The 24,835-nt window shown below is 49.2% G+C and overlaps 2 protein-coding genes across 4 annotated transcripts in view; both read right to left on the minus strand.

The window, feature by feature from the left end:
* Nucleotides 1-2,037: 2,037 nt before the first annotated feature.
* Nucleotides 2,038-20,153, minus strand: MTA2 (metastasis associated 1 family member 2). Of its 3 annotated transcripts, none has more exons than XM_081173295.1 (18): nt 19,986-20,153; nt 14,285-14,352; nt 13,719-13,812; nt 10,354-10,471; nt 10,154-10,217; nt 9,788-9,905; nt 9,524-9,626; nt 9,329-9,428; nt 8,253-8,441; nt 7,451-7,525; nt 7,181-7,239; nt 6,971-7,068; nt 6,603-6,742; nt 5,958-6,186; nt 5,779-5,868; nt 4,997-5,139; nt 4,127-4,275; nt 2,038-2,949 (listed from the first exon to the last, which is right to left on the minus strand). In XM_081173295.1, the coding sequence occupies exons 1-18, from the start codon at nt 20,011-20,013 to the stop codon at nt 2,778-2,780; spliced, it is 2,037 nt and encodes a 678-aa protein (XP_081029421.1). In that variant the 5' UTR covers nt 20,014-20,153; the 3' UTR covers nt 2,038-2,777. The 3 variants fall into 3 exon arrangements, with proteins under 3 accessions (XP_081029421.1, XP_081029420.1, XP_081029422.1); XM_081173294.1 differs by having other exon boundaries at nt 5,021-5,139; nt 19,986-20,075; XM_081173296.1 differs by lacking the exon at nt 4,127-4,275 and having other exon boundaries at nt 5,021-5,139.
* A 2,568-nt stretch (nt 20,154-22,721) lies between these two features.
* The window catches only part of EML3 (EMAP like 3), a 37,512-nt gene continuing 35,398 nt past the window's right edge, over nt 22,722-24,835 (minus strand). Inside the window, exons 22-24 of the mRNA XM_081173277.1 lie at nt 24,569-24,667; nt 24,079-24,209; nt 22,722-23,566 (exon numbers count right to left, since the gene is read on the minus strand). Coding sequence (XP_081029403.1) covers nt 23,369-23,566; nt 24,079-24,209; nt 24,569-24,667 — 428 coding nt within the window. The 3' untranslated portion in view covers nt 22,722-23,368. The remainder of the gene's footprint in view (nt 23,567-24,078; nt 24,210-24,568; nt 24,668-24,835) is intronic.

The raw sequence follows: 24,835 nt of genomic DNA on the forward strand, positions 1-24,835 counted from the left end.
TATACAGTGGTACCTCGGGTTAAGTACTTAATTCGTTCCGGAGGTTCGTTCTTAACCTGAAACTGTTCTTAACCTGAAGCATCACTTTAGCTAATGGGGCCTCCTGCTGCTGCCGCGCCGCCAGAGCACGATTTCTGTTCTCATCCTGAAGCAAAGTTCTTAACCTGAAGCACTATTTCTGGGTTAGCGGAGTCTGTAACCTGAAGTGTATGTAACCCGAGGTACCACTGTACAAAGGTACAATTAACTTCCATTGCTCTGGTCACTTTTGCCTCTGCTGCTGCCCACCTTTGGCATGTTCCTGCCACCCCAGAAGGGAATCTGGCCCTCACTGTGAATAGACCCACTGCCATCATAGATAACTGCAGGCAGTGTCCTGAATGCCAGTTATTGGAAACTGCAGAACACTTGCACTCGGGTCCTGCTTGTGGGCTTCCCTTTGAGGCATCCCTTTGGCCACTGTGAGAACAGAATGTTGGACTAGAAGGGCCACTTTGACTGATCCAGCAGTGCTCTTCTGATATTCTTACTGGCACCTACTTTTGTTTTAGCAACCTTCAATCCTCTCAGCTTTCCTACAACTAAATCTTGCACTTAATCCTCAAAGCTCCCATTGCCCTACAAGGTTGGTTCAGTGTGCGAGAAGGGAGAAAGTATGCAAGAGTTCATATTTCATTTGACTGTACTACAGTCTGAATTCTGTGGAATACTGTATTTTATTGTATAAGAAATAAAATCAATAAAAATACAAACTAAAATTCCTAGAGCAGCTAGCACAGCACATTACAGTTGCTACAAGAGGCGCAACAGTAACATTAGGTGGTCCACAGAGACCCTCAGCAATTTTCAAGTGGTTCGTGAGGGAAAGAAGTTTAGAAATCCCTGCTCCAGATGATGCAGGCCCCTGAAAAGAAAAGGGGCACCAGGGTCCCAGAATGTGGTTTAGTACAAAGCCCAAACATGTAGGTTGCCAAACTTGTGGCAATTCATGAGGGATTCGGGTTACTGTGTCACCAATCACAGCCAACACCCCCTTCATTCTGAAACTTTCAAATCCTCACTCCAGAGACCAGTACAGTTATGAGTAGGAAGCATGTGGGTTATGCTGGGTAAGAAAGCGGGGGCGGGAGATGGCGCAACCCCCTGGCTCTGTATGGCTTCCTGTTCCTCCAACACCGGCCCCATGCTGCGTCTCTTGATTTCCTGAAGATCTCACTCTCCCCCCCCCCCTCCATCACTACAGCCTGTCTTCAGCAGGAAAGGTTCCCAATGTTCCTGAAAAGCCGCTGTGCATTTTATGCCGTTCACAACCAGAACGGACATTAGTCTACAGGCATTTCTATAATCTGAATAGTTTAATCCCAGATGAGGACTGAGAAGGGAGATTAGCAGAGAGCTGTAGGGCCTGTCAGAGAAGGGATTTGCCTTAGAAGACTGTCTGGGCTAAGAGCAGAAAGGCAGTGCCGTTTCCACCATCCTCTTGTGTGGATTAACTGATTTTTTTTAGGGCCCACATCGACACGGCAGGGATGAAACTGGTAAAAGTGAGGACTTATTTCCATTGAAATGAAAAGTTAAACTGAGCCTCCAAGTGTTTTTCCAGGGTTGAAGCCGGAGTCGTTACACTGGGAGGACAAGCCTCTGAAAAGCACAGGTGTTTTTTAACGGACTGTGAACATACTGAGTCTATGAGAGCCTCCCTGATACTTTCTATCCTGTCCTCAGCAAATACCAGTTCAAGGACAAAAAGCTAATTCTCTCACTTTATCTGTGTGTCTTATCTAAGTAGTGAGTGATGTTCTCTTCCCTGCATCTGCAAAATTTAGAAGGGCCATTCCAGGTTTTCCTGCCTACCAGTTCCCGAAGGGAGAAAGGAGGGGGGGGGGGCATAACCTACGTAGGTCCTGGCTATCCACTCTTAACACAAGGCAATAAAGTGAAACCCTTTTGTCCCTGTAAGGAGCAACACACATGCACCAAGTTTTCCCAAAACAAGCTCCCTCACACGCAAAAGGAAAAAAAGAGAGGAGAGGAAGGTGTGAAGAAAACAGCATTTATTTATTTTGTTGCTATAAGAACCAGTAAGAGGTTGACTTAAAAAAACCTGACTTTTTTTCCTCTCCAAACCATGTACAAAAAATGGGCTTGTCAAAGGCTTGAGGGGAGGGGCAAGGGTAGCCATGTTTACAGACAGCTGGGGCTGCCCCTCTTTTCCCAGATACATGGGTATTTGGGACCAGAGGGCAACTTTAAAAAAAAGGGGGGGGGGGAGACATAGACACAAAAAAGAAGAAGGAAAAACAGCTGCAGGGGTGGAATGGAAGTCACTCTGAAAGGGGTTCTGTATTTCCCCAAGTCCATGCCATCCCTACAGTCTTCTCCACCCTGACCCCCAAACACACACACACAGAAGAGGGCACAACTTGCATTTACAGTGCTGCCATGGGGAGGGGAGGGAAGTGGCCAGCTTTGTGCGCAAGTCTGAATTGTTAGGGGAGGGTAAAAAAAGGAAGGGAAAACGTGGAAATTAAAAAATACATATATATATAAAAAGGGGGGAAATGAAGGGTGTCCAGTATCCAACTTTGCGGGGGGGGGGAGGGGAGGGAAAGAGAAAGAGATGCCCCCCTCCCGCCTGCCCAATCCCAGCAAACGCTTGGCAACTGGAGCTCTGAAGTTCTCTCTGCCAGACAGGCCTTGGAGGCGGGAAAGGGGTGTTGGTGTCGGGTGAGATGGCTACAAGGATCCTAGAGGGGGCGCCAGAGAAGCGACAGCACTCAGTCTTCCAGGATGATGGGTTCGCTGGTGCTGGCAGGATGGGCTGGGGGTACGGGTACCAGAGGAGCTGCTACAGGCCGGAGGGGCAGCACTGACTTCACCTTGAGCGGCAGGTTGGGCCGGCGGGCAGCACGGCGCATCTCCAAGTGGCTCAGGGCCTTGCGGAGCGCCCTGGGGGAAGGAAAGCAGAAGGGGCGCAGGCGTCAGGGGCACAAACACTGCAGAGCCTAACCAAAGAGGACAGGACGCGTGGTGCATGCAGCGCCTCAGATGATGGAAGACGCAGTGAGCAGCCTGGCAGGGCAGCGCCAGAATCAACCCCTACACCTGGCCAGTCCAGTTTTTGTGGGGCCCATAAACAATATTTTATTTCAACCCCTCCCAGCACCTATTGTCGCTTGTATTTTTTAAACTCCCTTTCCCCTCAACTGTAGCTCTGGTCTGAGATTGGGATTGTCTCTAAACAGCAACGGACAGGATTTATAAAACCTTGTTGCTAGGGCCAAAGCTACACAACTTGTAGCATCTGCCATTTTTGAAAATAAAACCTTAAAAAAAAGGGAGATTGTGTCTTGGGCACAAACAATTATGAGGCATAGGTTGTTGCTTCTGCGACAGAAGCTGTGTATGACGGCTAGGAGGGACATACTTCCACATGCCAGGGTTTCTGAACTTCTTTGCATCCATTTAAAAACGTAGAAGGGCCATTTTCTAGACCTCGTTGGTCCAATGGGGAATAGCAGAAGCACACACTGGGGCCTCGTGCATATTTCCTTCTGAGCTTTTGGCACCTGACACCCTTATCTAAAATCTCCAGAATTTAATGGGTACCCAAAAATATGTAACAAATAAATCAAGTAAAATCTACATTTCTTTGCACATTAATCACACCCTGTTTGTGGCAGAAAGGTGGAGGAGAGAGAGAATCCACTATTGTGCAACAACCTGACTAAAATATCCCAGGTGAATTACAGGCTGGGTTGCTACCTCTTGCCCTAGGGCCCTTGACCGTCTGGAAGAGTGGAGCATCTCTCTGCGCCTAGAGTTCTTGCAGAAAAGAGGGGTGGTTAAGTGGGTAAATGTCCCAAGGACATTATGCAGCACACAGCAATAGCTGTCAGGACTTGCGGGGAGGGAAGGGAATTCCATTTTTTATTTGTTTGCTCCTGATAAGAAAACTGGCACAAAACTCCATATCTGAGGCAGGAGCCCTGAACAGAAGAGGCCCGTACCAACCCTGTGCCAGAGAAGGGATAAGCTAAACACCCTGCCCACTGCGCCACCCTTTCCATCGCCTTCCTGCTCACCCCAACTGCATTTTTTTGGTTTTAAATCCCTTCCCCAGTACCTGGTGTCCTTGGTAGCCACAAAAACGACTGGGTTGGGGGCGTCGGCCGGGTTCAGCTTCTGACGCTTGATGGCAGGCTGAGTGCTCGACCTCATTCCGGAAGTCATGGGCCGCCCGTTGGCCGAGAAGGGGAGCCCGCCCCCTGCCACCTGCACCCAGTCGCACATAGAGCTATCAGCGAGAGGAAACCCCAAAGGCAGTGTCCACCTCTTGCTGGCTCCCGCCCTCCCCCCCTCCATCCTGAGTCAGTCTCACCCTGCCCCGAAATGGGAGGGGGAGTCTTATGCTGCCTGGCTGGGGGAAACTGGCTACCCATCCTCCCCACCAACTGCAGAGAGGAACTTACAGAAAGAGAGAGAAAGAGAAAGAGAAAGAGAGAGAGAGAGAGAGAGAGAGAGAGAGAGAGAGAGAGAGCTGTAGGCCCAGAAAGAACAAAGACTCCCCCCCCAGAAACAATAAATTCCTACACTCCCAAAGAGAAAAAGAAAAAGGAGTTATGGGAAATTTAAGTAGCATCAGCCACAGTGAACACTAACCATTTTGCAGTTTGTTTTTTAAAAATATTATTTACCTTTTCTGCCCCTTTTAGGGTTTCAAATGTCTGGGTCTCCCCCTCCCTCAAGCACACAAAATAAACTTTCAGAACTGTAAGGTGGTACCCACCCAAGCTCCACTTAGAGAAGGCTCACTGATTTCAATGGAACCAATTTGGTTGTGTTCATTCATTTAAACAGGTGCACTCTGAGTGCGGTTAACATCGGACACAATCCTTTGACACTCTCTGCTATTACACCCCTTCTCCCTGCCCAACGTCTCCATAACATCACACTCAATCACACCCAAATGCTACCGCCGCCCTTCGATGCCCACCTTCCAGAGCCCAGCGGCACTCACACTCTCGTACGCCCGCTTGCCCACGATGCCAGCCAGGCCTCGGTTCGGGGTCAGCTGGTTTCTGTTGATGGGCGTCTTGGTGCCTCGGGGGGTTTTTGGTTTCAGGGGAGCCTGTGCAGCTGGAAGAACAAGAGCATTGTCTTAGGTGGGCAACTGCTGAAGAGAAACACAGGCTTTCCCCTAGTGGTCTTGCTTCCCATTTTTGGGAGATATGTTTTCTTATAAACATCTGATGTTTTTGGAAGGGGAAACTAGCTTGTTTGGGCCAAAGCTTCCTCTCTCCCCTATTCCAAGACACCATAAGAACCTAAGAGCCTGGTTGCTGGATCAGGCCAATGGCCCATTTAGTCCAGCATCCTGCTTTCACAGTGGGCCACCAGATGCCCATAAGGAAGCCCACAAGCGGACGCTGAGTGCAATAGCAACTCTCCCCACTTGCAATTCCCAGCAACCAATATTCAGGGACACAATCTTCAAATGGGTGGTGGACTGCTCGGTGGGGGTGTAGGTAATTCCTTATGTCCCATGATTTGGAATTCACAGAAAGTCAGGATTGTCTGCAAATCATGGCTTGGAGGAAATCCCAGTTAATCCCAGTCATATTTTTGCTTGATTTGAACATCACAGCAAAACCATAGAAGGGAGAAGGGAATTCATACATGAGAAAGGAGTGCACAAACCTGTGGCAATAATTGTGATTTGGAGATCAGGCCAACGTCAAGAGATGTGAGACATAAGCCCGACCCCTGTCTCCTTACCTAGCTCCTTGACAATGGTAGCCAGCGGAAGCCGCACCAGAGGGTGAATTTTGAGGGGTGTCTTTGCGGCCTTGGGAAGCCGGATAGAGCCTGGAGGGGAGAGCAAACAACAGGAATGAGATCCGCCAGCTCCTCCGTTGTTCCAAGCAGCCCTTCTCCAGCACACACACAAAACATACACTCTGCCTTGATGGCATTGGCGTTGATGGGTGCGTATGGACGACGGGCAGCCCGGCGCGGCTGCAGGATGTCCCGGCACATGCGGCGTGCAATGCGGGTCAGCTTGGTGGTCTGCAGCAGGAAGGTCTGCCGGTTCTTGGCTAGAAGCTTGGCCCGGTTGGCGCTGGTCGTGTAGGGAGAGAGGCTCTGGGCTTCTGGCCGAGACATGTGGCCCCGGGAGTGTGGCTCCTGGAAAACGGGAGAAAGGGGCAATATGGTGAGATCCCTGCTCAGCTTGCAAAGCGAATGACTGCCCCCACCCAAAGTAAAGGGAATAGGAAAGAACCAGCATGTGGCAAGATGCCAGCTACGTCAATGACAACATAACAAAAAGAGGCCAGCACTGTACCACCTGCCAATGTGGTATCAAACTCTAAAAAGCCAACCATTTGTTCCTGGACAAAGCTGCTTTCATGGAGAGATAAGAACGATGTGGCTAGGAAATCCTCTGAGCAAAGTCCCCTTCACTGTTAAATTTGCTGCTGCTAGTAGCCATTACAGGTAGAACCCAGAAGAATATAGCAATTTTAGAGGCTTCGGTGAAGACAGCAAATGTTATACTTCAGGTTCAAATCAGGGACTAGCGATACTAGAGCAGGCTTTACCGTGACACTGCGGGCCGCTCCCTCGAGCTGTGTCGGGGTCTTCAGGCCCCCATATTTCTTCCAGTAGATCCAACAGGAGGCACACAGGCGGCACTGCATGTTGGGGGGACCCCAAGCATACCACTGTGCTGACTGGGTGGCTGTGGGGCAAAAGGGAGGCAGAGGGGTCATGGACTCAGACAGGTGAAACCCTAGATCCTCTCCACCCCACCCCACCCAAGTTAGGAGGCAAATAACTCAGGTGGGTGAACCAACACAAAGCCCACCCACACTGGGTGAAACACTGCAACGCTGCAACCCATTTGCACTGTGCTTCTGCCATTTCCCTGTCCTCAGAGATACAATGCCCCCCCCCGGTAGGTACTCACTGTGACAGCTCTCGCAGGTCAGCCCCTTCTGGAAGCCAGCCCCGTTCATGCCAGGCTTGGAGCCCACAGAGATGATTTGGTTTGGATTGGGTTTTGTGCTGGGTGGTGTGGAAGGGATGGGGGAAGAAGACAAATGCTGTTAAAGAGGCCAGGCTGAACTCTGGACGCATCTGTCCCTGCTGGTCCCTGAGGTGGGTGGGGAATACTCACTAGGTGGGGATGTACACCTGCTTCAGCTTGCTGTCAGCTTCCGCTGCTTTCAACCTTTTCTATAAGGAAAAGGAGAACGTGGGACGGTCAAGACATGCTGCCTTTTGTGGGGTCTCTGCTTGAGTCTCATGTTATCAAAGCCACTTGGTTAGGGGGGTCCACAGGCCGGTGCAGCCTCTGGGCAAAGAACGGGACTCTCCCACCCCAGCCATGGTCCCTTCTCCCCCCACTGCCAAACCCCAAAAGCTCTGCAGAAATCAGTTCACCCACTTGCTGGATGTATCGGTCCGTGGTTTTCCACATGTAGTAGAACTGCACAATGCTGGCAAGGGACTTCCACGGGAGCTGCAAGAGAGACAAGACTTCAAGGGAATGCACAGTTACTGGCCCAACCCACCAGTTTGGGGGGGGAGGGGGAGCCGGCATTTGACCCTGGGCAGCCCTCCAGTTGGTGGGGACGAACTACAGTTAAGGAAGCAGTTGGAATCTGGAAGAGAAGGAACTCTGCACACCAGGTTTTCAACCTTTCGGAGTCCATAGCTCCCTTGACCAACTACATTCTTTCTGCAGCTCCCCTTCAGCCTGCCTGTGGGCACTGTAGCCCCCTCCTAGGTGGAGGCGGGGCTTGGGAACTACATTTCCTGTGAGGTGCGCTTTGTAGGTATTGCTATGCTTGCTTCTGCCACGCGTGGCCATTTCTATCAATCTTACACACGCAACCTAATCTATCTATTAAAAGGAGATAGGGAAGGAGAAGGGACAGAGGCTGGCGCTGCCCATGGCTTCCCAAACCATCATCCAAGGAGCCTCAGGGTGCCACGGCACATCAGTTTAAAACTACGTCTGTACACAATACCAGTTTTACAAGCATCCCAAAGACTGAGTTCTGGGGCAAATTAGAAAGTGGGTCTGTCTGCTTATCAGGAGGAGAAATGATTATGTCCCTTTTCCAAGAGTGGGGGAGAAGACACCCTTCCCTGTTTTGGGGGGAACGGAAAGGGGGGGGGGTAAAAAGTTGAGCCACAGGAGACTCTGACCATTATTTTCCACCCAACTCATAGCCCCAACTCACAAAGTCCTGCCGGATGTCATTGAAATCTTTGCCGTATTTCTCCAGGGCCTCCTCAAAGAGCATGGCTTCGGAAGCCGACCACTCCTCCATCTCGTCCCTGCACAGCACGGGGCCTCCTTGGGGCACCAGTGTTGACATAGCCTTGGCCAGGTCGTAGCCATTCCGCTGCAATGTATCCATTGCATGGAACTGCCAAGACAGAAGGGGACAGAAGAGATAGAGAACAGAAGGCAGTTGTGCGACTTGGGATTGTGCAGTCTGCTGAATGTAGCACTGGATTCAGAACTTAAGTTTCCTCGGAATCTCAGGCCCCCCACATCAGCTCAAGGAAACTTAGCTGTAATGGTTGGACGCAAAGTTTGAATTGAGAAACCATGATTTGCAATCGGCTACCAAACCATGGTTTGTTAAGCAGATGATGCTATAGTTTGGTGCCATATCTGAATCAACAAATCTGAGTTGTAGCCACTGCTCTGCCTCTGGAGGCCTCTGCAGACTGCTGAGCAGATTGGGGCCGGGGCAAGGGAGCAGACAAGCAGCCTCACAACCATGGCTTGCTCCTTTTAAATAAGGAAGCTCAGAGACCAGTTGGTTCTATGGTTAACATATGGTTTTGTGCGGTGTTTGACTTGAGCTCCTAGTCCTTATGGTTGCAAACACAGGCTTGAAAACAATGCTAGAGGGATGTTTGAATATGGATCCAAATGTCAGTAGAAGACTTCCTTCTCCCTCAACTGTCTTAACTGAATAAATTATACCAAGCTGTTTTTTGTTGTTTGTTTGTTTAAAAAGACAGTTTTGTGAAAATAAGTGAATTGGCATGGTTTTTAATTAGCATTTTGCAAATCTCGGAGTTGTATCCAACAGAGCAGACCTACTGTAATTGATGGATCCAAGTTAGTAATGCCTAGTAACTTCCATGGATTGGAGGAGAACTGACACTGGATTCAACCCTTGGCTCTTCCCAACCTAGGGCTTGGGTGCAGTTTTTTTACCTCTACATAATATGCAGCCCTGCCCCACCCGTCATGCCCCACCCACAGCTATTGCCCTTCTCTCCCTCCTCGCCCCCTCACCAGCGTGATGTCACGGGAGGCGGCAGCCGCGCTCATGTGAAGGCTGGGCTGCCGGATGGAACTGCTGCAGTCAAGGGCGCGAGCGAAGGTGCCAACAGCCCTGGCATTGAAGGAAGAAAAGGGAGGGTTAATGACCCGCAGGAGCTGGAGCTAGACTGGCAAGAGGAGCCAAAACACCCCCCAGCAGGATCTCACCGAGCCACCACAAGGAACTGGTCAATCTGCCGGTCAGTAAGAGGGTTGTCAGGGTCCCACACCTTCATTTCCATCTTCTGCTGGTTTCGATTGTCTGATTCTCCTGAGGGAGTATGAGAGAGGGGTTGTCAATGCACAGACCGTCATGATCCCACCAACCGAGGGAAGTACTTTTCTTTCTTTCTTTTTGCTCAGTGATCAAGGGATGTGTGTGTGTGTGTGTGTGTGTGTGTGTGTGTGTGTGTGTGTGTTTTCCTTGCTCACCTTCCGCCAGCCGCTCTGGGATCTCTGCCTGATACTTGCAGCCAACCCGGATTTCACCCTGGTCAGCTAGAAGAGTCTTCTGAACTGGGTCGAAGACCAGCGAATAGAAAAAACAATCCTGGGAGGGAAAAGGGACATGGCAAGTTAAAAGGAGGTACGCTTAAAACCCTCAGTCTCTTCAGTTTCTGGCAGTAGGAGGATGTCTTCACTCCTTCTGCAAAGCCTAAAGAGAACAGAAGTGGGGGGGCTGCCTTCCCTACTATTCTGTTTGACGGAGATGAGGGATGATACCCTTTTATCCCAAGTCCAGAACACTGGGACTCTGCAAGAAGCCACATACATTCCTTTTTACGCAACCTGCCTCACCTCTTTATCCAGGTACTGGCTGAGGATGTCTGTCTCGTTGAGCAGCGTAACACTGCATTTCCCCCTGCAAAGAAAAACAGAACCTGCGTCTAGCCTAGCAGATCTCTCAACTGTGTCTGTATGGTTGTTTGATTTTTTTTTAATTAATAGTGTTATACAAATATAGTGATATATAACAATTGTCTCCAGCCTCTCCTCACCGTATGTGGGTAGCGGGCAGAGACTCAAACTGGCGTGAAAGGAAGAGTTCCCGGTGTTTTAGCTGGTGCCGCTGCTGTTCCGACACTGAAGGCTGTTTGGACTCTTCTTCAAATTCTCCTGTTTTGGGGTGAAAGAGGCAGAAGGTAACGGTATTCACTTACAGGAATTCCATCTCCCCCAGAAACTGCAAAGTGTGGCTCCTTTGATTTAGCCAGAAATCATCCCAAATCAATATGGAGACTACTCAAAAGGCTAAAATCAGGCTTTTCAAAATACATAAAAACCGGATTGCTGGATCAAATCAAGGGCCCACCCAACCCAACACTCCGCTTCCAATGGCAACCAGTTAGACGTATATGGAAACTCACATGCAGTGCAGAAATGTAAGGGCCCTCTCCTGTTTCTCTCTAATGTCTGAGAGCCAGAGTGCCAATAGTTAAAACACAGGACTTGGAGAATGTGAGTTTTAATACTTGCTTGTCACAAAGTTCATTGGGTGGCCTCTCGTTCCATCACACATTGACACCCAAAGCCTAAAATCACAGCACTGTTGTGAGTTTAAATGGGGTTTGCCTCCCTGAACTCCCTGGAGAAAGGCTTGGATCTAATGGTGATAAATTAAATTCAAACAGGTATACTGCCTTTGAACATGGAGGTTCTATTCTCAGTATCATGCTTAGTTAATACATTTATTCTCCCACGGGTGGCGCTGTGGGTTAAACCACAGAGCCTAGGACTTCCCAATCAGAAGGTTGGCAGTTCGAATCCCCGTGACGGGGTGAGCTCCCATTGCTCAGTCCCTGCTCCTGCCAACCTAGCAGTTCGAAAGCATGTCAAAGTGCAAGTAGATAAATAGGTACCGCTCCAGCGGGAAGGTAAATGGCGTTTCCGTGTGCTGCTCTGGTTTGCCAGAAGCAGCTTAGTCATGCTGGCCACATAACCCGGAAGCTGTACGCCGGCTCCCTCGGCCAATAAAGCGAGATGAGCGCCGCAACCCCAGAGTCGGTCACGACTGGACCTAATGGTCAGGGGTCCCTTTACCTTTACCTATGAGTCCACCAGGCTGTAGAACAAAGGGAGAAAAGAGAAGCACTTCTGCCAAGAGACCAGCTGCCTTTAGCTCTCCCACAAAGTCACCTAGCAAGGGTGATGCCATCAGGCTACCCTACATTGTTTCCATCCCAGCTAGTTGTTTTAAGTACAGTGGTGCCCCGCAAGACAAATGCCTCGCAAGACGGAAAACCCGCTAGATGAAAGGGTTTTCCGTTTTTGAGCTGCTTCGCAAGACGAATTTCCCTATGGGCTTGCTTCGCAAGACGAAAACGTCTTGTGAGTGTTCCGATTTTTTTTCGCTCCCCCCCTTTTTCTAAGCCACTAATAGCCTTTTAGCCGCTAAGCCTTTAATAGCCGCTAATCCGCTAAACCGCTAATAGCGCTAATCCGCTAATAGGGTTGCTTTGCAAGACGAAAAAACCGCTAGACGAAGAGACTCGCGGAACGGATTATTTTCGTCTTGCGAGGCACCACTGTACTACAGGTTTAAGAACTGGTGCCTGGGCTTTCTTTCCACCCCTTGTTAGTCCCCATCCCTTGTTCCTTGTGGTCTCTTATCTTGCAGATAGTTACCCTGCAGGCAGAGATTGTGTTACTGACAACTGGACATCATCACAGGGCAGTTCACAACATAAAAATACAAAATACATAATAAAACAAAGCAAAACTCCCCTCCGACAAACAATAATAAGCTATTCTAGGAACCTTTTCTGGTTGAAGAGCAAGGTGAAAAAGAAGAAGAAGTTTGTCTAATCCTCTTTTAAAAGCCACATTGGTTGTAGTCCACCACCACATCCTATGGCAGCGGCTTCCATCGTTTAATTAATTACACATTGCGTGAAAAGCCTTCTGTCTGCCCTGAATCGACTGCCTCACTTTCACTGGGTGTTCCTGAGTTCTAGTACTATGAGAAAGAGAGAAATACTTTCCCTCCTCCAATTGTAACACCTATAATGATCCCCGACCCAATCAATTCCCCCCCCACAAAAAAACCAACTACTAAAGCACCTCAGATACTCCAACCTTTTGATCATTTCCCAGCATACATCTAGCCATGTTCACTCAGGAGTCTATTGACTCCAATGGGGCTTACTCCCAAATTAAGCAGGATTAGGATAGCAACCCAAATTTTCCCTTTTTATTAAAAAAACAACAGTGCCCTACTCGCTGCTGTCAAAGGGTCGTCATTTCCGCTCCCCTTTCCAGCAACACAGCATGTGCCTGCATGTCAGTTTCTCTCTCTGTCTACACACACACACACACACACACACACACACACACACTCAGCCACCCTCCTAGAAGCAGCCAAGAAGCAGCGTCCACCAAGAGGCGCATTGTTCTCCCAACCCCCTTCTGCTTCTCAGAACTTGGCAGAGTCCCAGGGAGGGACTTGAAGGATGCTTACTCCACCCTCCCCTCCCGCCCCTGCTTTTTGACTCAGGAAACCCTCTGCAAAGGAAAGGTGGGCCTGTGGGTTAGAGGCAGCCTTGAACCAGCCCTCCTCCTCCTCCTCCTCTGGCCTGATTGGACAGAGTCAAGGTCACAGCCCCTGCTCCAAGAGGCCAGGAAGCCCTAAGCAGTCATGCAAGCTCCTCCCACCCCATCCTACTTCTGTTAACCCTTCAGCAGCTGACGACAGTGCCAGGATTCAGAGAAGGCTAAGCTTTATAAGGGCCAGAGGCAGATATCACCTCCTGGCCTTCACCACCGGGATTTAGTTCCGCAAAGACCTTAAAGGCCCCTCTCCAACGGAAGAAAGCATAAAGTTTCCAAACCTACATGCACCTTATTCTCCTATCCGACCCCTGCCAAAGTTTTTAAAAGAGTCAATGTATTATGCAAACAGCCAGCAACTAACTGCTGCTCTGTATTTTGGATCTGTGAGCAAGCAGGTGGAGAGAAATAAAGACACCCTCCCCCAAATCAATCTACTTAAGTCTCCACTTCTGCTAGGATAGAAAGAAGCTTCCCAGGGCTCTCAGATGCAACTGCTCTGGGAAAGAGGGTAGGGCAGCCTTTCACACACTCCTTTCTTGTTTTCTCTTCCGAGGTGGCTTCCCTCCTCCTCTTGCTCCAGCCTGAGGGCAACAGCTCCCTATCCACCTCTGTGCCTCTCCTCTCCCCCCACAACCTCCTCCAGCACAGCCGGTGTCACCAGAGAGGCTGCCAAAGGCTCATTCCCAGACACACGGCCCACGCGCTACCCAGCCCAACAGGCCCGGTGCAACATCTCGCCCCCCCAACCCAAATATACTCCGCAGCTACTGGCTCCAAAGAACACGCAAATCACACCAGGGACCCCCCTACTCACGGGCATTGCTGTCAGCTAGGCTGTTGAGGCTACTGGATATATCACGCCGTCGAAACAGGCAGACCACTTTGGCCTCCACATTGCCATTGGCCGTCTGGGGGTAGAAGCAGAGGGGCAACGCTGTTTATTAGTGGGCAGGCAAGATCTTGTTCTTATTTATGTAAGGCAATTCTATACCACTTAATCATTAGCCAGTCTAAGTACATAAAAGTAAACACAGAGAATGAAAACTCACCATAAACCTGAACATCAACACTACCTTAAAAATACCCATTGGAATAAGGAAGTATTTGCCATGCACCTGAAGGCTGCCTATGTAACCTCAAGCGGAAGAAAGCTCCAGAGGTCTCAGACCACAAAACTTATGGCTTCTGAGTCATGGGGACTACCGGGATCCTTTTCAAGTGCCTTACCACACCCAGCAGCTTCCTACTTCACCCCCATGCTCCCCCAGCTCCCAAATATCCTGGCTTCCTTGGCTACAATAGGTCCAGCACCCCCAAGGCATGCAGCCCAGCACCCCCCTACCCCATCTCTCTGCCTCCCACAACCAGTGCTGTCATTACCTTGTTGAGCTCCTCAATGCGGCGGACGAGGTAGGGGTTACTAGAGGAATTCTCAAAGTAGACATAATCTGTAAGAGGGGCAAAACAAAAGGCAATGATGGAGTGGAAGCAGCAGCAGCTGGAAAGCAGGAACGTATTCTCAGGAGACACTGGCTCCTGAAACAACAATGTAAGTGGATGTTTAACGTTTTTTCCTCCTAGGGTGCTCTGTGGTCTTCCAGATGTTGCTGGATCCCACCTTTCATCAACACTAGCCAGCATGGCCTATGGTCAGGGATCGTAGGAACTGTAGTCTGGAGGTCCACAGGTTCCCCAACCCTGCTTTAAATGCTTCGTGGATGTTATTTAAGCCAAGGCAGGTACACTTCAGGACTGTGGCTGTGTACACACCATACCTTTAAAGAACATTCTGATAACTGCAATTTATTATGGGTGCTGGGAATTGTAGCTCTGTAAGGGATAACCTACAGCTCACAGGATTATTATTTTGGGGGGAGGTATGTGCTTTGAATGTGCATCAAAGGTAAATTGTGCAAGCAACCTGTGCTTTTTTTTATTTACAAGAGACCTTCAAAGTCTACCAATTAGAAACAGGTACAAAGCACTGCCAGTGGAGAAGGCATTGGTAATGCTCAGCCCTGGAAGTTGTAAGAAATTACCTCCTCCATGTCCTTTCACATGAAAATTTGCTCCTGGATTCTCCCCAGGCTTTACTCATTTCAGAAGCCTATTTGAAGGAAGGTGGGGAACTCTTTTTGTTGCTGGTTTTGTTAAATAATGAAATGTCAAAGACCCTTGCTGAGCTACGCAAATCATCCAGAAATCGATCAGGAGTTCTCAATCACCTTCTGTCTGTCCCTGATTGGACCGATCCTGATAGCCCCTCTGTAAAATAGGCCAGAAGGACTATTATCCCTGTTATGCTGTACAGATAAGGGCCTGAGACTGGGGAGATTGTTTAATACTACCTGGCAAGTTCATGGCCGAGCTGAGATTTGAACTAAAGACTTGCCCATTTACAGCCCATGCTCTTGACACCTCCAGGAGTTGTCATAGATACACCTCAAGAATATATGAAAAGCCTGGCTGGATTACTTCAAAGGCCATTTGCGTAAAGTATCCCATTTCCCACAGCAGCCAACAAGAATGCTTCTAAGAAGTCTCTAAGCATGTCACAAAAGCAACCACCTTCCCTTTCAGACTGCCTTTGAACATGGAGGTTCTGTTCATTCACCATAGCTAGTAGCCATTGCTCAAGCACATACAGTGGTACCTCGGGTTAAGTACTTAATTCGTTCCGGAGGTCCGTTCTTAACCTGAAGCACCACTTTAGCTAATGGGGCCTCCTGCTGCTGTCACGCCGCCGGAACACGATTTCTGTTCTCATCCTGAAGCAAAGTTCTTAACCCGAGGTACTATTTCTGGGTTAGCTGAGTCTGTAACCTGAAGTGCATGTAACCTGAAGCGTATGTAACCTGAGGTACCACTGTACTGCGTATAGGAATACTATATCCATCAAACCCATCAAAGTGCCTTAGGAAAAATATGAAGATTTATCTAATGTAGGTCAGCCCATCCCATTTTATCCAGGACAAAGACTATTCAGTACTTCTCCTCTCTAGCCCAGCCTCAAGACTTGCCACCCTGCAGCTCAGCCCCACCCGCCACAGCACCCTCTGTCCGTCCCACACTCAGGGCTGTGAACCTCCCACTTCTCTGCAGCTATGCTGTGGGTACCCCCATGGAATTTGACAGCAAGACGAAGAGTTCAATATAAGCATCTTTCATTTCCCACTTTTTAAAGCAAGCAGAATTTGAACCTTTAAAAAGGTGAGCCTGAAAGCGCTGGGTGCGGGGAAAAGCCTACTGAAGCTGCAGAAACCAGAATTTTCTAATGGAGGTGTGGTGAAACTTTGGACCTTCGTATGTTGCGGAACTACAGCTCCTATCATCCCTGGCCATTGGTCATACATGTTGGGGCTCATAGGCATTGTAATACAGCACCATCAGGAGGAATAAAGGTTCCTCACATCTATTCTAATAGTTAGGGAAGGGATTGGGAACCTTTGGCTCTCCAATGATGTTGCTGGCCACTGAGAATTACAGTGGTACCTTGGAACTCAAATGGCTCCATTCTCAAAAGTTTTGGCTCCTTGGAACTTGAACATTTCAGAAGTCTAACAGTCTTCCAGAATGGATTACATCTGAGTTCCAAGGTGCCACTGTATTGGATTTTGTAATCCAGCAGTTTTTGGAGGGACACTGGTTCACCAACCCTCATGAGGGAATGAGGCTTCAGTGCTCTGCTTCTCCCAATCATTAAGAGAAGCACTACATGCAAATTTCCCTGATCTGCATATTTCTTACACGCTACAAAAGGCAGGCTGCCTCCACACAGAGTTATAGGGTGTTTGTTTTTTGTTAGGTGCAAATCATACCTATCAGTGGCTAAAGCCAGGGAAAGGCTAGAAACCTTTCTGTCTAAAGTGTTTCACAACTATATTTGAATCTTTATGACAATCACATAAAAGCAAGCCAATATCATCACTATGGGAATGCTGAAGGTGAAAGCCATCGTGCAGAAGGCTGGCCAGCCACACAATATAACTATATAGAGACTATCATCCCTGATCTCCAGAGTAGCCAAGCCCCCAAGCCCCAACCCAGGTGTGGTTGCCAGTCATTTGTCTGACATGTAATAAAGGGTTGGGTTGCCTGCTGCACTTCCACAAGGCCTATTTCCACCACTACCAATAAGTTCTTTGTTTTCCTACCAGTACTAGCCACTATAAGCAATACAGTATATGAGTGACTCAGATTCAGCCCACATTAAACAGGAGGTGGTGGAGAAATTAAGAAGCGGGGGGGGGGGGGAGTCAGGCTTGGAGAGAGAGTCAGGTAACAATGGGAGGGCAAGCAAAGGGTGGATGGCAGCCAACCATTTGGCTGAAGTAGTTAAGTCTTCAGAGAAGGGGCCTAGAAGAGAGGGGAATTGTCACCAGGGAGAGGGAGGATATTCCAGGCCAAGGGAGCCGCAGGGTGGTTAAAGAGATAGATAAGAGTGGGAAGAGGTGACTAAGGGGTCCAACAGCTTGTGAACAGGAGAGTAGGAGGGAATGAGGGCAGCAGGCTTTAAATGCAAGAATGAGAAGCTTGAAGGTGAAAGGAAAAGAAAGGGAGACGATTGAACATATGCCCATCCAGCCCCTTATTATCTAATCAGACTGCAAGTAGCATGTTTCTCTCTCTCTCTCCTGTGTGTGCACACAAATATGAGTGTGTATATGCCATGCTATTTTTCTAGAAAAAGAGGTGCTGGAGCTGACTATGAACTTCTCCCTTGTTCTCTTAGAATGGCAATGGCACCCACCTGAGACGTGCCAGAGTTGAGCTCCAATGAGCTCCAGCTGAAAAAAAGCCCTGTGTGTATGTGTCTTTCCTAGCCCCGCTACCAGAACTTTTTGAACCTGGGTCCTTCTGCAAGCAAGCTGTGCCCTCTATCATTGACCTATGGCCCTGTGATGCTGGGAATTCTGGAGGCACTGATCATGGCAAGGGGGTGGGGCTATATTGGCAGAGTGTTCTGAATTGACCAAAGATGAAAAACACTGGGTTGTTTCCAGCTAAGTTGCACTCAGAGCAAACCCAATGAAATGAATGAACCTTTGTTAGTCATTGCTATTAAATTAAATAGGTCTACTCTGAGTAGGAATAACATTGGCTACAACCCTAGTTCAGCATCACAAACCCCAAGCAGATGCCTCCTGGAAGTCTGTAAGCAAGGCACCATAGAAATGGCTCTCTCCAGTGCTTTCCCCCCATCATCTATATTGCTTCTGACTATGAAGGTTCCAGCACCTCACATACTGCAGACTCTTAAAACCAACTCTCTAGCATCCTGTTCTTAACTCCGCGCACAAACCACTCTCCTTGCCTCCCCTGCCCCCCAGTCTGACAGGCCCAGAGTTTTAACTACCCCCAGCTGAAATCCAACAAGACCCTTTGCTCAACTTCTAAGTTGTGCGGCCCCTAAGTGTATTATGCCCTTCCCCATCTGTTTCTTCGCTCCCACTCTCTCCCAGAACCAACCACATCCTCCTCACACCTCCCTGTACAACTAACCAGATCGTGACATTTCTACCAATACTTAACACACACACCGCCAATTTCCCACCAGTCTGGTTTCACCCACCCACCCCAATCTTTTGGACCTCACTTCTCTACCACCACATCTGAGACTGAAAACAGCTCACCCTCTTCTCACTTGCTGCAGCCAACTGTTTAGCAGGGGAGAGAGGAAATTATCATGTTTCCCACCATACTTTAATTTTAGTGTCCCCCTCGCAAATTCTTTCACCCAAATTCCAAACTCAAACAAGGGTTGGCCAGACTCTTAAACCGCCACCTCTCCTCAAGTTAAACCTTTTCCCAAAGGCTTTGAATTCTTAAGCCTGCCCCATCCATCACATAATTAGCAGAGTCCTCCAACCAACTCCTTCATGCCCCCAACTCCCCTGCCCAGCCCCATATCTTATCCCCAGTAGCCCAACCTATTCTTTCACACTGCCCTCCAATATGCACACATCCATGTGCATTCACACAAGCAAACCCCTTGGGTTTCCAATCTTTGTGTTACTACTTCAAACTAGACCTCTTAACACTTTCCTCCCTATACCTCTTTAATATTCTCCAACCTTCATATATCTATTTTTCGCCATCCTGCTCCACATGCACTTTAAGTCCCACCACTACCACTATGCCTGCTGCTTCTTAATTTTACCACTTCCAGTATTAGCCCCCCCCAAAAAAAACCCTCCCTCCACTCAATTACCTTGAAATAAACTATTTCCAAACGTTATCCCACTATTTGGAACAAACCCTCTTAGTGCCCCCAGTATCCCAAACCTGTTTAGACCCAAGTGCCTCCATGTAGTCCTCACAAACCTCAAACCACCCCAAACTATTTTATTCAACAACTCCCCTCCCTGCCCCTTAGGAACACCCTTTGCTCCACAGCACCCCAATTTAAAGTCACCCCACACCCCCAACCTCCTTCACTAACCCCTTTTCACTTTACCAAAACCAGCTCCCTTCAAGTCTCCATCCCACTGCTTGGAACTAACCCCCCCCCCCTTATTCCTTTCACACACACCCAAACACCCCACAATTCTTTTGCATCCCCCTTATTTCTTCAAACCCTTTTACCCCACAAACTAGGTAGTTCAGCCAGCCTCCTTGCTCCTCTCAGCAACCCCCCTGATCCACAACCCAGCCCCCACAACTAACTTTATAAACACACACACAAACCTCCACCATACTGCCCATGGTGGCTTTTTTTTATAAGCCCTTCCTTTTCACATTACTGTACAAATAAACTTAGTCCCACTTCCTGGGTCCAGCCCCCCTCCCTTTAGCCCTCCTGCCCCCCTCACCTCCTCGGTGAGACAAGGTCCCCTCCCCCAACTCCTCAATGCACCCCCGACACCCCCCTCCCCCACCAGCCCTCTCTCTCTATCTTTAACCCCTGGTGCTGAACCCCTTTAGCCCCCCTCACCTATTAATTTCCCCTTCGTTCCCTGCCTCTCCCCTCACATTCTCCCCTCCAGCCAGCAACCCCTCCTCCCCTCGTGTCTCGCCCCTCCCCCATTTTCCCCCCACAGCAAAAAAAAAGCCCTCTCCCCCGCCCCCCCTCCTTCCTTACCGCCCACCCGGTACATATTGGCCGCCATGACGCCTGTGGGGCGCTTCGACTCCTCCCGGCCCGGCCCGCCGCGGCCCCCTCAGGAACTCCGGGCCCGGCCGCTCTTCATCGCCTCCCGCCGCCGTTGTCGTCTCCCTCTCACGCAGCGAGCGCCGGCGCCGGCCAAGCCTCAAGTCCTTCGGGAACCTCCGGAAAGCCCCCTCGGGAATCTTCGGAAACCCTCGGCTTTTTCCGGTTCTCGCTCGTCGAAAGAACACGCCTTTCCTTACAGCATCTCGGGTTTTTACGGAAAAGAGGTCGGAAAGAGACGGGGATTTCCCCGGCCAGTTTCCCCCTCCCCCAATACTACCAACGGATGAATGAGGGCGACGTCTGCTGACCATACCCGGAAATGGACGAGGGCCACTCGTGTTTTTCCGGATGCCTTCGGGTCGTTCCGTAAAACAAACCTTTTCCCCCTATAAGCGTTAGGGAGGACGGGTCTGGACTGCTTTTTAGTGGCAAGAGTTCAGAACGCTCCTTGGCGTCTTTACGTCACTTCGCAAATTAGGCGCAAGGCCGCGCCGCTCGGCTGTCTTCATTTTCGGTGTCAAGAGATTAACCCTTTCCTCAAAGCCCCTGCTCCTCCTCGAATGTCCTGGCGCTTCTTGCTACGCAGAACGCAAGAAACCTATTGGGTGGATGCCGAAGTGTTCTGACTAACTCGAAAGTGTGCCTACGTCTACGTCAATTTGTCCATTTTATTTATTGCCCATAGTATATGCAGTATAATAATTCCACAACCAACCGTGGGCTACATACACACCATGTATTTGAGGCAGAGTTCTCTCCCCTCCACAAAAAAACCCATAGGAACCGTAGTTTATTAAGGCTGCTGGGAGTCGCAGCTCTGTCAGGAATAAACTACGTACAGTCCTCAGGTTTCTTTAGGAGGGGGCCAGATGCGCTTTAAATGTACAGTGGTACCTCAGGTTACATACGCTTCAGGTTACATACGCTTCAGGTTACAGACTCCGCTAACCCAGAAATAGTGCTTCAGGTTAAGAACTTTGCTTCAGGATGAGAACAGAAATTGTGCTCCAGCGGCGCGGCAGCAGCAGGAGGCCCCATTAGCTAAAGTGGTGCTTCAGGTTAAGAACAGTTTCAGGTTAAGTATGGACCTCCGGAACGAATTAAGTACTTAACCTGAGGTACCACTGTATGTTGTACACAGTCCTAACTGCTCCCTCTTTATTTGTTGCTGGAGACTTATAAGCCCGCCATGCCCTTAGGGCCCAGAGTGATTTTCTATTCTCACAACAACCCTGTGAGGCACGACCGACTATTTTACAAATGTGAAGTACAGTAAGCCCTAGACTTAACACAGGGGTTACATTCTGGGGATCACGCCTAAAGCCAAAAATGCATATAGTCAAAACACATTGAGTGGAGTGGTGGGTGGCATTGCCAAAGTCTTTTTTCCTGGATCCCTTTCCACCCCCTTTTATTTATTTATTCTTAATTTCCAAGTGTATGAAGCTGAATGTACACAAGTTACATGCACACAAACTGCAGGCTTTTTGCATATTCATATGCCATCTGTTATACAAAAGAACTTAGGGCTGCTAAATATGTGCTAGGAGAGACAGTGGTATCTCAGGTTACATACGCTTCGGGTTACAGACTCCGCAAACCCAGAAATAGTGCTTCAGGTTAAGAACTTTGCTTCATGATGAGAACAGAAATCGTGCTCCAGCGGCACAGCGGCAGCAGGAGGCCCCATTAGCTAAAGTGGTGCTTCAGGTTAAGAACAGTTTCAGGTTAAGAATGGACCTCCGGAACGAATTAAGTACTTAACCTGAGGTACCACTGTACTTGCTCCATTTACCTCTTAGATTTCAAAACAAAACAAAACAAGTAATCAAGAAGACTAGAAAGGACCAAAGGAACTTGGTATGAGATGGCAAATCTCAACTCAGGGTTAATTAAAATATAAAGCCAGATCTTAGGTTAGAGAGGTTGGAGTGAGGAGTGATGTAATCGAGAAGCAAAGTAGCAGGCAGAGCACGATGGCTGATGGCTGTTTGAATCCAGGGCTGTAGCTATGGGAGAAGCAAGACCCTATTGGCGTGTAAATGCTGTGAACCCCTCCATCGTAGGCTCAAGCTGTATATATGTGTAAATAAATCATCTGTCATTAAAACACCACAGTCTCCACTGTGCCTCACTTCCAAAAGGAAACATGGACCCTGCTTAAAGCGTACTTGGAAACCCTGGAATCTCGCACTGCTCAGAGATTGGGAAAGTGCAACAATAATAAGCAATACTGGTATCTTCCTCGTCTGTTTCAGAAACAACCCAACCATGTGCACACACAGAAACACACTTTTTTCAGCAAAGGAAACATTTCCTGCCCCTCTCTACTTCACATACATTGAATTGGGCCCAGGCTTCTGTTACAGTTGCCACTTATGGGGCATATGGTCATTGTTTGACTACATGTAGGTTTCAAAACTCAGCACTGAAGCTGCACTTTAAAAAAAAAAGTTATCTTTTCCCCTCACTCCCCTCTCCTATAAAAATATGTCCCAACACACAACTGGTGTCACTGGGAGTTGAAATATTATACTGCAGGTTATCCTGTGTTGTTGGGTAACCATGGTTACCAGCTAGGCCGCAAATTCCTGCTGCAGTCCTTGTCCTTGCGCCCCCCTTCACCACGTCCAGGATGGAAAAAAAGACAGGGAACAGCAGAACTCTGGATGCAAAGGTTTATTTTTTCGTTTCTCACAGTGTTAAGGCCCTTCTTTGCGCTTGCTATTTACACATCAGATCCAGCCCCTGCCAGAATCACTAGGAATGTAAACGAAGTACGGAAGGATGGCAGTAAGGGGAGGGGTGTGTGGATGGAGACATTTACCCATCTTCACTGGACTTAACAGAATCCAGCGTCTTTCAGGCCTGAAAGGGGAACATCACTGAAGTTCAAAGGGAACATTCTCCAGAGAGGTCCCCCAATCTACACCCCGTCCCCTCGCCACTCACAAGTAGTCCTTCTCTCCAAAAACCCCCTGTCTGAGAGACAAGGAACAGGTCTCTCTGCCTTCTCACACACAACAGGCTAGACATTTTCCTTCACGGTGCCGGATCTCCTGAGCCTAGGATTGCTAGTTATCCTGGCTGATCCCACCCTTATGTTAATAAAGCAAATCACATTGTTAGCCAAAGGAAATTTAAGTTGGCAGGGAGAAGAGACTCCCGCCTTCCCACGGATCCATCAACCTGAGCACTTAGTCCACAAGAACGAGTCACGGGGATGGGAGGTTAGCCCCATCATCCTCTCTTGCAAAGGCTTAGTCACCATACTGGGGTATGAGATTTTGCTTCTTCCCCTCCCGCTGGCTTCAGGTGCTGACCCCAGCATCCTGGGAGGAGACTGAGGCAGAAGAGAGGGATTGGCTGCGGGCAAGACTGCCACCCACCACTCGCCACTGGAAGATGCTGGTGTCCTTGCCCCCCATGGAGATAAGGTGGCCATCGTTGTGCGTGAAACGCACATTGGTGACGTGGCTCCCATGGCCCCCATAGACGTGACTTGGTGCCTGTGGAAAAGAAGAAAAGGTGGGTAAACTTTTTGAAAAGGTGCCATCGTCAAGGGGATGTTCCGGGAACAGGAAAGCCAATGTGGTGCCCTCCAGATTTTGTTGCTGGACTGCGACTCCCATCAGCCCTAGCCAGCATAGGCAATGATAAGGGATGATGGGAGTTGTAGTTCAACAACAGCTAGCATCTTTTGGCCTAGAAAGACCCTTAAATGTTAGCTGAGTGGCACAGATGCAGGAATGTGGCGAAAGTAGCCTTGCCTATGATCCATAAGAGACTGGATTAGGTTGGGAGAGCCTAGAGTCACCAGGATCCAGCCTGCAGTGTGGGATAAGTTTGAAAGTACAGGGCGGTACCCTCTGAAGTCAAGGAAATCAACCCAAGCCTAGAATGGGGATCAGAAGACAGAACTCATGTCCTTATCCCCAGCCTAGCCCAGTTCAGAGCTGAATTAATCCTTGCCTACGAGCAACCTCTTCTCCCACCCCACCTCAAGTCAACGCCATTCTACCTTGGGCTTGGCGCAAGGGTACTGGAAGAGGTGCACCTTGCAGAAATCATCTGCCACAGCCACCACCCGCTCGTTGTGGGAGCGGCAAAGTGCATTGATGTCGGTGCCATCTGATCCGTCAGGCCACACCCCTGTGAGCAGATGGAAGGAGAGAGGGGGAAGTGAGATGTGATGAGTACTATGGAGAACAAGATGAAACCAAGGCCAGAATCTTACTGGGAGGGGATGCAACTCTGTGGCAGAGAGCATGCAGATGGTCCCAGGATCAGTCCCCAGCATCACCAGGTACAGTTGGACAAGTTCCCTGCCTGAAACCCAGGACAGCTGCTGCCAGTCAGAGTACACAGTAATGAGCTAAATGGGCCAATGGCCTGACTATGTTCTCTCCCCCCCCCCCATGTGCTAGGTTAGCACATAGAACCCAGCAGGTTAGCTTCCCAACAAAACCAATGGAGTAGGCTTGTTTTTCTTATCTCGCCTCCAAACTCACCAAAAACATGAAAGCCCAGCACGCAGGTATACGAGGCCCATTCACGGTCCTTGTTCTCAAAGCGGTTCCTCAGCAGCTTGCAACCCCCAGCCACATCCCCTGAAAACCAGACATGCAAAAGTAAGGGCTAATTTTGCAGAGGATACCCGGCTATTGCCCAGAGAGAGGGCACTCCTAGGATCTTGATATTTTCCGGTACAATTCAGTCACAGGCCGAGAGGGGGTTATTGTCTTCTGGGCAACCCTGTACCTCCATAGACACTTCCT

The sequence above is a fragment of the Podarcis bocagei genome (genome assembly GCF_964188305.1).
Source record: "Podarcis bocagei genome assembly, chromosome: 16".
NCBI lineage: Eukaryota > Metazoa > Chordata > Lepidosauria > Squamata > Lacertidae > Podarcis > Podarcis bocagei.

Excerpts from the sequence above, each read along its gene's own strand:
- MTA2 (XM_081173295.1), bottom strand. The coding sequence starts at position 20,013 with ATGGCGGCCAATATGTACCGGGTGGGCG. Across the intron at positions 10,472-13,718 it reads CCTAGCTGACAGCAATGCCC|GAGAATTTGAAGAAGAGTCC; the intron begins GTGAGTAGGGGG and ends ACCCCAAAACAG. Across the intron at positions 8,442-9,328 it reads CCTCCCGTGACATCACGCTG|TTCCATGCAATGGATACATT; the intron begins GTGAGGGGGCGA and ends CTGTCTTGGCAG.